The sequence below is a fragment of the Nicotiana tomentosiformis genome, chromosome 3 (assembly GCF_000390325.3).
Source record: "Nicotiana tomentosiformis chromosome 3, ASM39032v3, whole genome shotgun sequence".
NCBI classification, from domain to species: domain Eukaryota; kingdom Viridiplantae; phylum Streptophyta; class Magnoliopsida; order Solanales; family Solanaceae; genus Nicotiana; species Nicotiana tomentosiformis.
The window spans coordinates 75,547,028-75,561,091 of NC_090814.1; the positions used below are offsets into that span (position 1 = coordinate 75,547,028).

The 14,064-nt window shown below is 38.3% G+C and overlaps 1 protein-coding gene across 1 annotated transcript; it reads right to left on the reverse strand.

Annotated features, from left to right (window-relative positions):
• Positions 1 to 10,445: 10,445 nt before the first annotated feature.
• Positions 10,446 to 10,766, reverse strand: LOC138908032 (uncharacterized mitochondrial protein AtMg00810-like). The gene has a single exon (XM_070198662.1). The coding sequence runs from the start codon at positions 10,764 to 10,766 to the stop codon at positions 10,446 to 10,448; it is 321 nt and encodes a 106-aa protein (XP_070054763.1).
• Positions 10,767 to 14,064: the final 3,298 nt, after the last annotated feature.

Below are 14,064 nucleotides of genomic sequence, written 5' to 3' on the forward strand. Positions count from 1 at the left end.
GATAACTTAAATACAAATTATCATACAACGATTCATATATTATACAACTATTTTTCAACTTTCATACAACATTCAAATAAAAAAAATATATAACTACAACAGAATACAATTTACATACAATTATAATATAACTTTACTGCAATTTTGTAAGTATATTGTATGTCACATGTTCTTCTTCTTCTTCTTCTTCTTCTTCTTCTTCTTTCAATATGAAATTTAGCCAAAATCAAGTCTAATATGAGAGATAGAGAGACAGCAGAGAGAGAGAGACGGAGAGAGGGAGCACTGGAGAGAGAGAACAGGGATGAGAAATAACTAATTCCTTATTCAATTCCTAATTTAAATAGATACTCATTTAAAACTAATTTATATATAATTAATAAATTGTATATGACCATGTAATTAAGTTAAAACTTGATTAAGGAGGGTAATAAAGTTTTATATATAGTATAAGAAGATAAAAATCCTCATTTCTATTGATTCTGAATATTCAACGTAATGCCAGAAACTTAACCAAAGGTGTAAACTGCTAACCATTAGAATTTTCCACGCCAACATTTCTGATTTGGGAAGTAAAAACACATTTTCTCGTTTAATCAAGTTCAAGGTGAAATTGACTCCATATCTGCTTCCGCTTTGTATAATTAGTCTCTGTTAAAGAGGCACAGCTATTGGAGAAGCAGAGATGGAACAGAGGAGGAAGAAGAGAGAAAGAGAGATGCCTTTAGTAAATATCAAATCTCATCTTTCAGCATGTACTGTGTGCCGCGCGCGCATATATATATATATATATACATATATATATATATACCATAACTAACTACTAACACCTTAACAATAAAATAATAGTTGTTGACAGCTGTACACTAATTCCACCTTGTGCGTCCCAAGGTGACATAATGAATATGAGACTTGTTAATCACGATTTAAATGATTTTAAAGTTAAAACATATAAAGTTTAGGAAAAATCGGATTAAAGTTGCGAAAAAACCAACTAAGGATTTGCCCTGTAATAGAGCTTATTGAGAAATAAATTTCGTGTGCTATATGAGGTCTCTTTGGGACATATTATATACCAAATTGAAGATCTTGGAATTTTGTTTCCAACGCTCTTAACCGTTCGTTCATACGATATCCGGATAAAAAAATATAAGTGCCGGAAGATGGGCGAATCAGAGGGTGCCAAGCTAGCACCTTTTGTCTTTTCAAAAGTTGTTATATTACTTTAACTCGTCTCTCTCTTCATTTTTATACATAATCTGACCAGAGAACTCCATAAAATGGTCCTTGAGTTCTCTAATAGTACTTCAAATAATACTAACATCCCGGGTACGAAATCGAGAAGCGATAACATCAGAATGATCCCTACGACGTAAGTATCGCTATATCACCTTACTTTTTCTTAGTAGTTTGAGTTTTGGAATATATTTAATAGTTAATAAAAATTTTAATTTCTGTATTTAAGTGCTTAAATATCAAGGAAGGTTCATAAATTTATTTTCTAATAGTTAGAAATAATGGGACGGTGATCGGAAGCCGTGAGTTCGAGTTATTTGACTCTTAGTGGACTGTTTTGTGGGTTGTTTCGTGTTGTCTTTGGGCTGTATATTTTTTTACTATTTAATGAAGTTTTGGAGGACAAATGGTGTGGATAAACACCACATAATGATGGAATGGTGGATTGGTCATTCGTCGTTATATATTTTTAAGTTGTTTGACACTACTTTGGTTGTCGTTTTATGTATGAAGTCATTAAGGTGTGTGGGTTATTTTGTGGTATATTGTGATGGAGATAAGTTTGAAAAATAATGCTTACATTTTGTTATTGTTGTGTTCTTGTTGTTGTTGGTATATGGTATTGAAGGGGGGCCTAGTTACAGGGGAGATGCTACCCAAATTTACGTAAATGAGCTACTAGTTTAAGTTGAGGACTTAGCCTTTACTCAGCACTGATTCTGAATCTCCTTATGATGTGGTAGATTGAATTGAGTTGTTTGAAGAATTTCTTGGAAGGTATTAAGGACTCAACGGAGTTAAGGTATGTTAAGGCTATCCCTTCTTTATTTTTGGCATGATCCAAATGATACAAACGAAACGAGCAAAATACACAACTTTCATAAATGACTCTATTCATAGAAATACTAGGTATGTCTATATTCTTGATTCCCCATGTGAATTATTATTATATCATATGTTCATGGGTCTCAGAAAAATACATATTTGATAAAGTTTGTCCGAAAGGCATATTGATTTTATGATATTCGAGAAATCTTATTAACGTATTTCTTATGCATTTATACATGTACATTGACCCATGACCAGAAGGCGTTATATACGCGTATATTATATGTATATGGGATATGGGAAAAGGTTAAGGCGTTATATACGCACCACCACCTGATCAGCTGGTATACGTTGATGATTTTGCCCACAGTGGCTGAGATGATATGATGAGATGCCCTCAGAGGCTTGATGATGTTATGTACGTATATACATATGCATGGTATGGAATTTATACGTACATGCATGACATTATAAATTTTCATGATTCACAGAGCTATCCAGAATTTCAGGTTGAGTTCTTTACTCCATGTTTCTTTCATGTCTTTTATATATTACCGTTATGCCTTACATACTCGGTACTTTATTTGTACTGACGTCTCTTTTGCCTAGGGACGCTGTGTTTCATGCCCACAGGTCCCGATAGACAGGTTGAGAGTTCTCTTAGTAGGCTATCAGCTCAGCAGAAGGTGTTTGTGCACTCCACTTGCTCCGGAATTGCCTATTTGGTCAGTATGATTTGAATATGTATTGTTTAGTATGGCGGGGCTCTGCCCCGACCTTTATGATATTTATGTACTCTTAGAGACTTATAGACAGATGTCATGTATACGGATACTGGTATGGCCTTATATGTCAGTACGTCATATGTATAAGTCAGTATATCAAGTTGGGTCACCCTACATTGAGTATTTCCTCATATTTTATTCTACTTATCTCACGAAAGCCTCTCCGGCTCAATTACCTAGATAGTATGATACGAAAGATACGTTACATTGGTACTCGGTTGAGTAAGGTATCGGGTGCCCGTCGCGGCCCATCGGTTTGGGTCGTGACAAAAGTGGTATCAGAGCAGTTTCTGTCATAGGGTGTCTACAAGCCGTGTCTAGTAGAGTCTTGTTTATGGGTGTGTTGTGCACCACACTTATAAGCGGGAGGCTACAAGGCATTTAAGATTGTCACTCTTTCTTCTTACTCTAGATCGTGTGGTAGAGCTCAGCTTTTAGAAATTCAAACTCTTAGATTCTATTTTATTCATTATATAATGATATATACATCCAGAAAGACAGTTGGTAAGAGATTGAATGTGGCCGTGGAAGAGTTGAGTCAGAGGAACTCGATTTTGCATCATGCTTATGATGAGTAAATGTAAGGCCTTCAGTAGATATGTGTGTACTACGACGTGTAAGCCTCTTGATAAGGATCACTAAGGCATGAATATCTATCTACCCCTATGGTAAAAAGCAACTAGAGAATCACAAGGTAGGTACAAGTTTCAACAAGTAAAAGAAGCTAGGTGAAGAAGGATACGAGGTACGTAGTTAGTGAAGATTATCTGTATTTACAATTCAGGCAGAGAAATATATGCATTCCGAGTTACTTTCAACAATAGCAAAGATATATTCACTTGACAACACCCATTTCAGTTATGCCCTGTGGGAGCTAAAAGATATAATTTAAGAGAAGTATGGGATATCAGCATCCAACTGAGGTTAGAGTAACCCAAAATTGTGAATGGATTATTATCATTAGCTCACATTTTCGAGGGATATTGCAAACGTGGTAATGATTCTCTTTGTGAGACACCCAGATGGTGCACTTTATAATAGTACAATCAAATATAAATACTAGAATGTTCAGAAATTTCAGAAGATTGGCATTGGAATCCTAGAAGGGATAAATATTTACCTTTGTATGGCTCTCATCCCTAGTAAAGAGAGAGTATTAGTCGACCCGAAGAGCCAGTGAGTTGAATCAAGGGGGGGCTAAAAGTGAAAGAATATTTTGAAGAAGTTTTCATAATAAGGTGATAGACAGAAATATTAGCAGGAGAATAAAAAGAAAGTAAATGAAGCATTATGAGTAAGATGTGATAAATGAATGATAACGGTAAATCAAAACATGACAAGACTACAGATTCTATAGTCAAGTGAAGGAAAAGACAAAAAGTTACAAGCCTTGAGACAATAAAAGTGTATAAGCTATAAAGTCATGTCCCCATTTCGAGAAATGAGTTGGTGACTCATACATGATTACCAGAAGGTAAAGCTAGACCTCCGGAGTAATAGAAATTAGTATGGACTAGTGAATAAGATAAACTGAACATGAATTCGAGACCGAAGAATTTGATAATAGTTGACATTGTGAGAATTTTAGAGATCACGTTCCGGACGATAATTGAATGGACAACAGAAGAATAACTTTTAAAGGTCATTCAGGAAGACGTTTCCCTAAAACAAGCGATGTGAGCAGAGTTAAGCTTAAGGGACTAAGTGTGCGAGTTACACTAGGTGTCACCTTTGTGTGTAAGAAATTAAAGTATCCCTGGTACAAAAGGGTTAACGCAAGGAAAGTAAGAGTCCGTGAAGATGTGAAAAGACGCTAAATATGAAGAGGTGAAACATTTATAGGTAAATCTTCATAGTAATAAATGTTAGTACTCCCCCTAAAGGGGGGAAGATGGTGTGATATGGTATTAAGTCGGAGTTATGTGGTTAAGGTAACTATGGAATAGTAAAGGAAAAAGGTGGTAGAAAGGCGAAAGGAATGAGATTGCATTTATTCAGATCCTACGGATATGATACGACTCCAGAACATTATGTAAGCATGACGATGGGGAGAGGCAGTAAGGGTTCCATCACTAGATGTTATTGATAAATAAGTGCAAATGAACATTGGATACATAAGGAGCCAGTGTGCGGGGTAAGTTAAGACAAAGGATATAACCCACGAGAGATTACGCAGAATATAGATATGATAATGGACTAACGTATAGTTAGTAGTTGATTCAGGAAGAGCCTAGCCATGGCTAAACAATAGGGTACCGACAAATCAGCAAGTTATGCAAGATGAACATAGCGAAACCTAACATAGGGAATTCAGTTTCGCAAATATGATGGCATCGTAATCCTTGAGAAATATTCAGATAGGAGTTGGGGTTGTTAAAGGTAACGTATAGGTGTTACGAAAATAAAAAAAAAATGGTGCCATTGAGAAGACAGTCAAAAATTTCAGTTCAGAATCAACCTTACGAACACAAGAGCGTGGAGGTAAGTAATTAAGGATAATTATATGAGAGTAAGAACGTCAAAAATTCTTTTGGGTATACGATGTAATAAGCTCGCAGCTTTACAGGAGTCAAAGGGTCTCTCTTAAGTACTACAAAGAAAGACTAGCTGAGGGAATAAGGAATAAGGCTTCAACTTAAGCATAGTGGCATAAGGAAGAAATGGTCTTGTAACAACAGTCTCACAACAATATTGTATGCACTCCATAAGAAAGTGGCACCTATCGTGGCTAATGAACGGAAAAATAAAAATCAAAAGATGATATTTGAGATCATATGAGTTACAGAAAATTCCAGTATTTGTGGGCAATGAGATAAACCATGTATTCATGCAACAAGTGGCAGAACATCCATGAAAATTAATTGCTTATATTTAAAGACAATTAAGAAAGCACGAGAAGAATTATCCGACCCACGATTTAGAGTTAGCCGCGGTGATTCATGCACTAAAGATGTAGAGCCACTATTTATATGGCATTCATGTTGATATCTATACGGATCATAAGCGCCTTCAATATAGCTTTAATCAAAAAGAATTGAATTTACGCCAAAGGAGATGGTTGGAGCTATTGAAAGACTATGACGTTGATATTTTATACCATGCGAGGAAGGCGAATGTAGTAGCCGATTCCCTCAGCCATAGATCTAAGGGTAGCCTGTCATATTTACAGCCAGAGAAGTGTGGGATAACCCATGAGATTCATCAGCTAGCTAGTTTTGGAGTTCGATTAATGGACTCAGGTGATACTAGAGTTACTATTCAGGGCACGACAACATCATCTTTAGTAACTGAAGTGAAGGAACGCCAGTATGAGGATCTTGTGCTAGCTCATTACAAAGATACGTCCCCTCAAAAGGAGAATACACCATTTGAGATTACAGGAGTGGAGTCCTCAGATATCGAGGTCGATTATGTGTTTCTAATGTGCCAGGGTTGCGCCAGCAGGTTATGGGAGAAGCTCACTATTCTCGTTATTCTATTCATCCAGGAGCGACGAAGATGTATCATGATATCAGGGGAATATACTGGTGGGACAGAATGAAGAAGGATATAGCAGAGTTTGTTGCTTAGTGCCCTAATTGTCAGCAGGTTAAGATTGAGCATCAGAAACCCGGTGGATTATTATAGGCTATAGATATTTCGACTTGGAAATGAGAAGTGATTAATATGGATTTCATCATAGGCTTACCTTGTACCCAACGTAAGTTCAATGCTATATGGGTTATTATCGATAGACTTACAAAAGCAGCCCATTTTCTGTTTGTCAGGACTACTTACTCAGCAGAGGATTATGCAAGGCTTTACATTAAGGAGATAATTCGACTTCATGGTGTCCCTATATCTATTATCTCAAATAGAGGTGCTCAGTTTACAGCTAATTTCTGGAGGTCCTTCCAAAAAGGATTGGGGACTCAAGTAAGTATTAGTACAACATTTTATTCCCAGACAGATGGTCAGGCTGAACGTACTATTCAGACACTGGAGGATATGCTACGGGCTTGTGTGATGGACTCCAGGGTTAATTGGGATGGTCATCTTCCACCTATTGATTTTGCATATAATAATAGTTATCATTCCACCATTCAGATGGCTCCATACGAAGCTCTTTACGGAATACGGACCAAAGTGTAGGTCTCCTATAGGATAGTTCGATATTGGGGAAACTAAGTTAGCAGGACCAGATTTGGTACAAAAGGAAGGTGAGAAGATTAAGCTTATACGAGAAAGGCTATTAACAACTCAGATTTGTCAGAAGTCCTATGCAGATAATCGACAACGAGACTTGGAGTTTCAGGTAGATGACTGGGTACTCCTAAAGGTATCACCGATGAAAGGCGTTATGAGATTCGATAATAAAGGAAAGCTTAGCCCTTGGTACATTGGACCTTATAAGATTATGCGTAGAGTAGGCCAAGTAGCATATGAGTTAGACTTGCCTTCCAAATTGGAGTCTGTACATCCAGTATTTCATGTGTCTATGCTCGGTAGGTGTATTGGAGATCCCTCTAAAGTCATTCCAGTTGACGATGTTCAGGTTACAGAGCAGCTATCATATGAGGAAGCTCCCATTGCTATACTAGATAGACAAGTTCGGAGATTAAGAACTAAGGATGTAGCTTCGATTAAAGTACTTTAGATTAACAATAATGTGGAGGAGATGACTTGGGAAGCTGAAGAAGAAATGAAGACTAGGTACCCTCACTTGTTTCCACTTCAGGAGAAGGATCATACTGAGACATCACAGCCTTTAGGTACGTATATGGTGCTTGATCCTTATGTTAGTTATTGTTATTGGTCGTGTGAGGCCATTGGTGTTATTGATGATTGTGGCCTTGTGTGGCTTTATATTTGGGTTTTTTGTGTGACAAGTTGGTAGTAGTAACGTTACAGAGGAGACTCTGCCAAAATTTCTATAGATTTCTGGGAGTTTAACATTCAAAGACGAATGTTTATAATGGGGGGAAGATTGTTACACCATGTACGTCCCAATGTGACGTAATAAATATGAGAAATATTAATAATGATTTAAATGATTTTAAAGTCATAATATGACTATATATTATGTTTGGATAAAACATATAAAGTTTGGGAAAAATCGGATTAAAGTTGCGAAAAAACCAACTAAGAATTTCTCCTGTAACAGATCTTTTTGAGAAATACATTCCGTATGCTATATGAGGTCTTTTTGGGATATATTATATACCAAATTGAAGGTCTTGGAATTTAGTTTCCAACGCTCTTAACCGTTCATTCATACGATATTCGGATAAAAATATATAAGTGTCGGAAGATGGGCGAATCAGAGGGTGCCAAGCTAGCACCTTTTGACTTTTCAAACGTTGTTATATTGCTTTAACTCGTCTCTCTCTCTCTCTTTATTTTTACACATAATCTGACCAGAGAACTCCATAAAAATGGTCCTTGAGTTCTCTAATAGTTCTTCAAATAATACTAATATCCCGGGTTCGAAATCGAGAAGCGATAACATCAGAACGATCCCTGCGACGTAAGTATCGCTATATCGCCTCTCTTTTTCTTTGTAGTTTGAGTTTTGGAATATATTTAATAGTGAATAAAATTCCTAATTTCTGTATTTAAGTGCTTAAATATCAAGGAAGGTTCATAAATTCGTTTCCTAATAGTTAGAACTCACGAGACGGTAATCGGAAGCCGTGAGTTCGAGTTATTTGACTCGTGGTGGACTGTTTTGTGGGCTGTTTCGTGTTGCCTTTGGGCTGTATATTTTTTTACTATTTAATGGATTTTTTGAGGACAAATGGTGTGGATAAACACCACATAATGACGAAATGGTGGGCTGGTCGTTCGTCGTTACATGTTTTTAAGTTGTTTGACACTACTTTGGTTGTCGTTTTATGTATGAAGTGATTAAGGTGTGTGGGCTGTTTTGTGATATATTGTGATGGAGATAAGTTTGGAAAATGATGCTTACATTTTGTTATTGTTGTGTTCTTGTTGTTGTTGGTATATGGTATTGGAGGAAGGCCTAGTTATATTGGAGGAGGGCCTAGTTACAGGGGAGATTGCCTAAATTTACGTAAACGAGCTACTAGTTTAAGTTGAGGACTTAGCCTTTACTCAGCACTAATTCTGAATCTCCTTATGATGTGGTAGATTGAATTGAGTTGTTTGAAGAATTTCTTGGAAGGTATTAAGGACTCAAAGGAGTTAAGGTATGTTAAGGCTATCCCTTCTTTCTTTTTGGCATGATCCAAATGATACAAACGAAACGAGCAAAATACGCAACTTTCATAAATGACTCTTTTCATAGAAATACTAGGTATGTCTATATTATTTATTCCCCATGTGAATTATTATTATATCATATGTTCATGGGTCTCAAAAAAATAATTATTTGATAAAGTTTGTCCGAAAGGCATATTGATTTTATGATATTCGAGAAATCTTATTAACGTATTTCTTATGCATTTCATGCATTTATACATGTACATTGACCCATAACCAGAAGGCGTTATATACGCGTATATTATATGTATAAGGGATATGGGAAAAGGTTAAGGCGTTATATACGCACCACCACCTGATTAGCTGGTATACGTTGATAATTTTGCCCACAGTGGCTGAGATGATATGATGGGATGCCCTCAGAGGCTTGATGATGTTATGTACGCATATACCTATGCATGGTATGGAATTTATACGTACATGAATGACATTATAAATTTCCATGATTCTCAGAGCTATCCAGAATTTCAGGTTGAGTTCTTTACTCCATGTTTCTTTTATGTCTTTTATATACTACTGTCATGCCTTACATACTCGCTACTTTATTTGTACTGACATCCCTTTTTCCTGGGGATGCTGCGTTTTATGCCCGCAGGTCCCGATAGACAGGTTGAGAGTTCTCCTAGTAGGCTATCAGCTCAGCAGAAGGTGTTTGTGCACTCCACTTGCTCCGGAATTGCCTATTTGGTCAGTATGATTTGAATATGTATTGTTTGGTATGGCGGGGCTCTGCCCCGACCTTTATGATATTTATGTACTCTTAGAGGCTTATAGACAGATGCCATGTATACGGATACTGGTATGGCCTTATAGGTCAGTACGTCATATGTATAAGTCAGTATATAAAGTTGGGTCACCCTATATTGAGTATTGCGTCATGTTTTATTCTACTTATCTCACGAAAGCCTCTCTGTCTCAATTACCTATGATAGTATGATACGAAAGATGCGTTACGTTGGTACTCGGTTGAGTAAGGTATCGGGTGCCCGTCGCGGCTCTTCGGTTTGGGTCGTGACAACTAACCCACTAACTAACTTCTAACAGTCAAACTAACTCTACAATGTATATACTTCTCAACACTCCCCCTCAAGTTGAGGGATGGAAGAAGTTCTTCACTCCCATCTTTCTAATCAAATACTCATGTTGAGGCTTGCATAGACTCTTGGTAAGTATATCTGCATGTTGTTCCTTAGTCCCAATATGTTGAGTCTGAATTTGACCACCCTGAATTTTTTCTTTTATAAAGTGACAATCAATGTCAAAGTGTTTTGTCCTCTCATGAAATATGGGGTGTGCTGCAATCTGTATAGCAGCTTTGCTATCATAGAACAGCTATACATAAGTGTTCATTGTAACTCCTAGCTCTCCAAACAAACCAACTAGCCAAGTGACTTCAGCAACAGTAGCTGCCATGCTTCTGAAGTCTTTTTCAGCAGAACTCCTAGAAATTGTGCTTTGTTTCTTGGATTTCCAAGAGATTAAAGCTCCACCAAACTTAACTATATAGCCAGTGATAGACTTCCTTGTCTCCACACATGAGCCCCAATCTGAATCACAGTAGGCAACTAGTTTCTTATTTTCTTTTGCTGGCATAAACAATCCCTGTCCTACAGTCCCCTTGACATACTTGACCACTTGTGTAGCTGCTTCCATATGTGACTGCTTGGGAGCATGCATGTGCTAGCTAAGTACTTGAACAACAAAGGCAATATCTGGCCTTGTCATTGTCAAGTATAGCTATCTGCCTACCAACCTCTAATAGCTACATGGATCCTCAAGTTGTGCATTTGTAGCGGCTTCTCCTCTGTTCATGAATTTGTCAAATGCTACTAAGGTGAGTTTGTGATTGAACTCAAGAGGTGTAGTAACAGGCTTTCCACCAGCAAATCCCAGCTCAGACACTAACTCAAGAGCATATTTCTTTTGGTTCATAAGGACTCCTTCTTTAGATCTGGAGAACTCAATTCCCAGAAAGAATTCTAATTCTCCCAAGTCCTTTATTTTGAACTTAGCTTGCAAATTTTTCCTTACCTGATGAATAAGCTCCAAGTTATTCCCAGTAACCATAAGATCATCAATATATACTAGAATTACTATGAGATCACCATCTACCCTTTGTATGAAAAGAGAGTAATCATAATGAGACTGTACAAATCCTATATCTTTCAAAGCAGAAGTCAGCTTCAGGTTCCACTGTCTAGGAGCCTGATTGAGTCACAAGGACTTATGCAGTCTACATACCTTCTGATGATGACACTCCCCCTCGCTGGCAAAGCCATCTGGGATCTGCATATAGACCTCTTCAAGGAGATCTCCTTGAAGAAAGGCATTGTGCACATCCATTTGGAAGATAAACCAGCCAGATTCTGCAGCCAAAGCCACTACAGACCTTACTGTGACCATTTTGGCCACAGGAGAGAAAATCTCTTTGTAATCCAAAACCTTCAAGCTGACTATACCCCTTAGCAACCAGTCGAGCCTTATACCTCTCTACCTCCCCAGTAGACTTATATTTAACCTTGAATACCCACTTGCAACTAATAGGATCCTTTCCAGGAGGCAGGTCCACAATGGACCAGGTCTAATTCTCCTCAAGAGTAGCAATCTCAGCCTGTATGGCTTCTATCCACTTAGGATCAGTATTGCCTTAGCATAAGAAGTAGGCTCAGACACAGCTGAGTAAGCAGCAAGACAAGCCTGATAAGAAGGGGACAACTTATCATAGAAAACTTACTGGAAATAGAGTAATTACATGTTGCTCTTTTGGAAGGTACAACATAATCCTTCAACCATATATGAGGAACAGAAGTCCTAGATGATTTCCTAATAGGAGGTGGATCAACAGTATTGGAGGAACTGGACTGCAGATGGTGATCAGGAACAGGTTGACTAGGTCCAACATGCTCGTTAGAAACAGAAGAAGGTGACTCATTTGTAGTGTTCCCAGGAGTAGGGACGCAATTGAGAGAAGAGCAAACAGCTTCTGAAAGATCCAAATTAGGAAATAAAGGAGAGGAACTGGATATAACATGCTTGAAGGGAAAGTGTCACGACCCCAAATCCACTAGTCGTGATAGCACCTAACCCAACCCGCTAAGTAAGCCAATCTGACCCGCTGCGGCGTGCAGCCCGATTCCATAATCATCCTCACATTTAGTCCCTCGGCCTCACTCAGTCATCAATCTCTCCAGTCTCTCGGGCTCACAATGTCATGATACCAACCCAAAAATAATGATATGATGCATCAATAAATAACAACAAAGACTGAGATATGATATGCATGTGAATGCGTATGACTGGATATGTAATGCAATAAAAGAAGATTACTAAACAACAGAAATGACCTCAGTGGGTCGCAACAGGATAAGCATGAAGCCTAGACATGGTTTCTAAAATAATCACAGCTCGATAACTCTAGTATGTATAGATTTCATGATTTCAGACAAGTTCAGGTAACTACACAATACCAAAGAAATAGCGAAAATCACAGTTCACACGGTGCACGCCCACACACCCGTCACCTAGCATGTGCGTCACCTTAAAACCAAACACATAACACGTATATTTATGGTTCATACTCTCAGCTCCAAGATTAGAAGAGTTACTTACCTCGAGCAAGCCAATACCAATGTCGAGCAAGCCAAACGATGCTTCAAAGATGCCATCTCGCGCGTTCCGACCTCCGAATAGCCCGAAACTAACCAAAAACAACTCAAGTACATCAAACAATGCTAAAGGAACCAATCCCGATCGAAAAAGATCAAATCTTGAATTAAAAGCCCAAAACCGGCCAAAATCCCAACCCGGGCCCGTACCTCGGAACCCAAAAAAATTTACAAAATCTAACAACCCATTCAATTACGAGTCCAACCATACTAGTTTCACTCAAATCCGACTTCAATTCAATATTCAAAACTCAAATATTCACATTATGAAACTTTAGGCCAAAACCCCCAATTTCCTCTTTAAAATTCACGATTCAATTACCAAAAACAAAGATGGATTAAGGAAATATAACTAAAACCGAGTAGAGAACACTTACCCCAATTCATATGTTGAAAGTTGCTTCAAGAATCGCCTCAATCCGAGCTCCATAGCTCCCAAAATGAAGAAAGAACAAAAACTCTCGATAATATAGCTTCTGCCCAGCGATTCCGCATTTGCGGACAATTTGTCGCATCTGCGACCACCGCTTTTGCGGTAAAACTTCGCTTCTGCGAAAACAACTGATCCAGCAAATCCCTCGCACCTGCGGTCTTAAAGTCACTTCTGCGATCGCGCTTCTGTGTACTTGAACCGCATCTGCGGTTGCGCAGGTGCGTCCAAGCACCCGCACCTACGATCCTCACGCCCATCTCCCCTTCACGCTCCTGCGACTCCTCCGTCGCTTCTGCGACCATCGCACCTTCACAAAACCAGCTGCAGGTGCGATCACACCAGAACCAACAGCCTTCAGCAATGCACTATGCAACGAAAGTGATCCGAACCTCGTCCGAAACTCATCCGAGCCACTCGGGACCCCATCCGAATATAACAACAAGTCCAATAATATAACACGGACCTGCTCGAGGCCTCAAAACACACATTAAAACCTCAAAACGATGAATCACACCTCAAATCAAAATCTATAAACTTTGAACTTCAAACTTCCACAACCGATGCCGAAACCATTCAAATCACGTCTGATTGACGTCAAACTTTGCACACAAGTCCCAAATGACATAACGAAGCTATTCTAATTCCCAGAATCAAAATCTAAATTCGATATCAAAAAGTCCACTCCCGGTCAAACTTTCCAAAAATCTAATTTTTGTCATTTCAAGCCAAATTCCACTACGGACCTCCAATTCATAATCCAGACGCGCTCCTAAGTCCAAAATCACCCAACGGACATACCGAAACCATCAAAACTCCGTTCTGGGTTCAAATTTATAAAAAAGTCAATCTTGGT

Bases quoted from the DNA above. Each gene is read 5' to 3' on its own strand.
- LOC138908032 (XM_070198662.1), bottom strand. From the start codon at position 10,766: ATGGAAGCAGCTACACAAGTGGTCAAGTATGTCAAGGGGACTGTAGGA.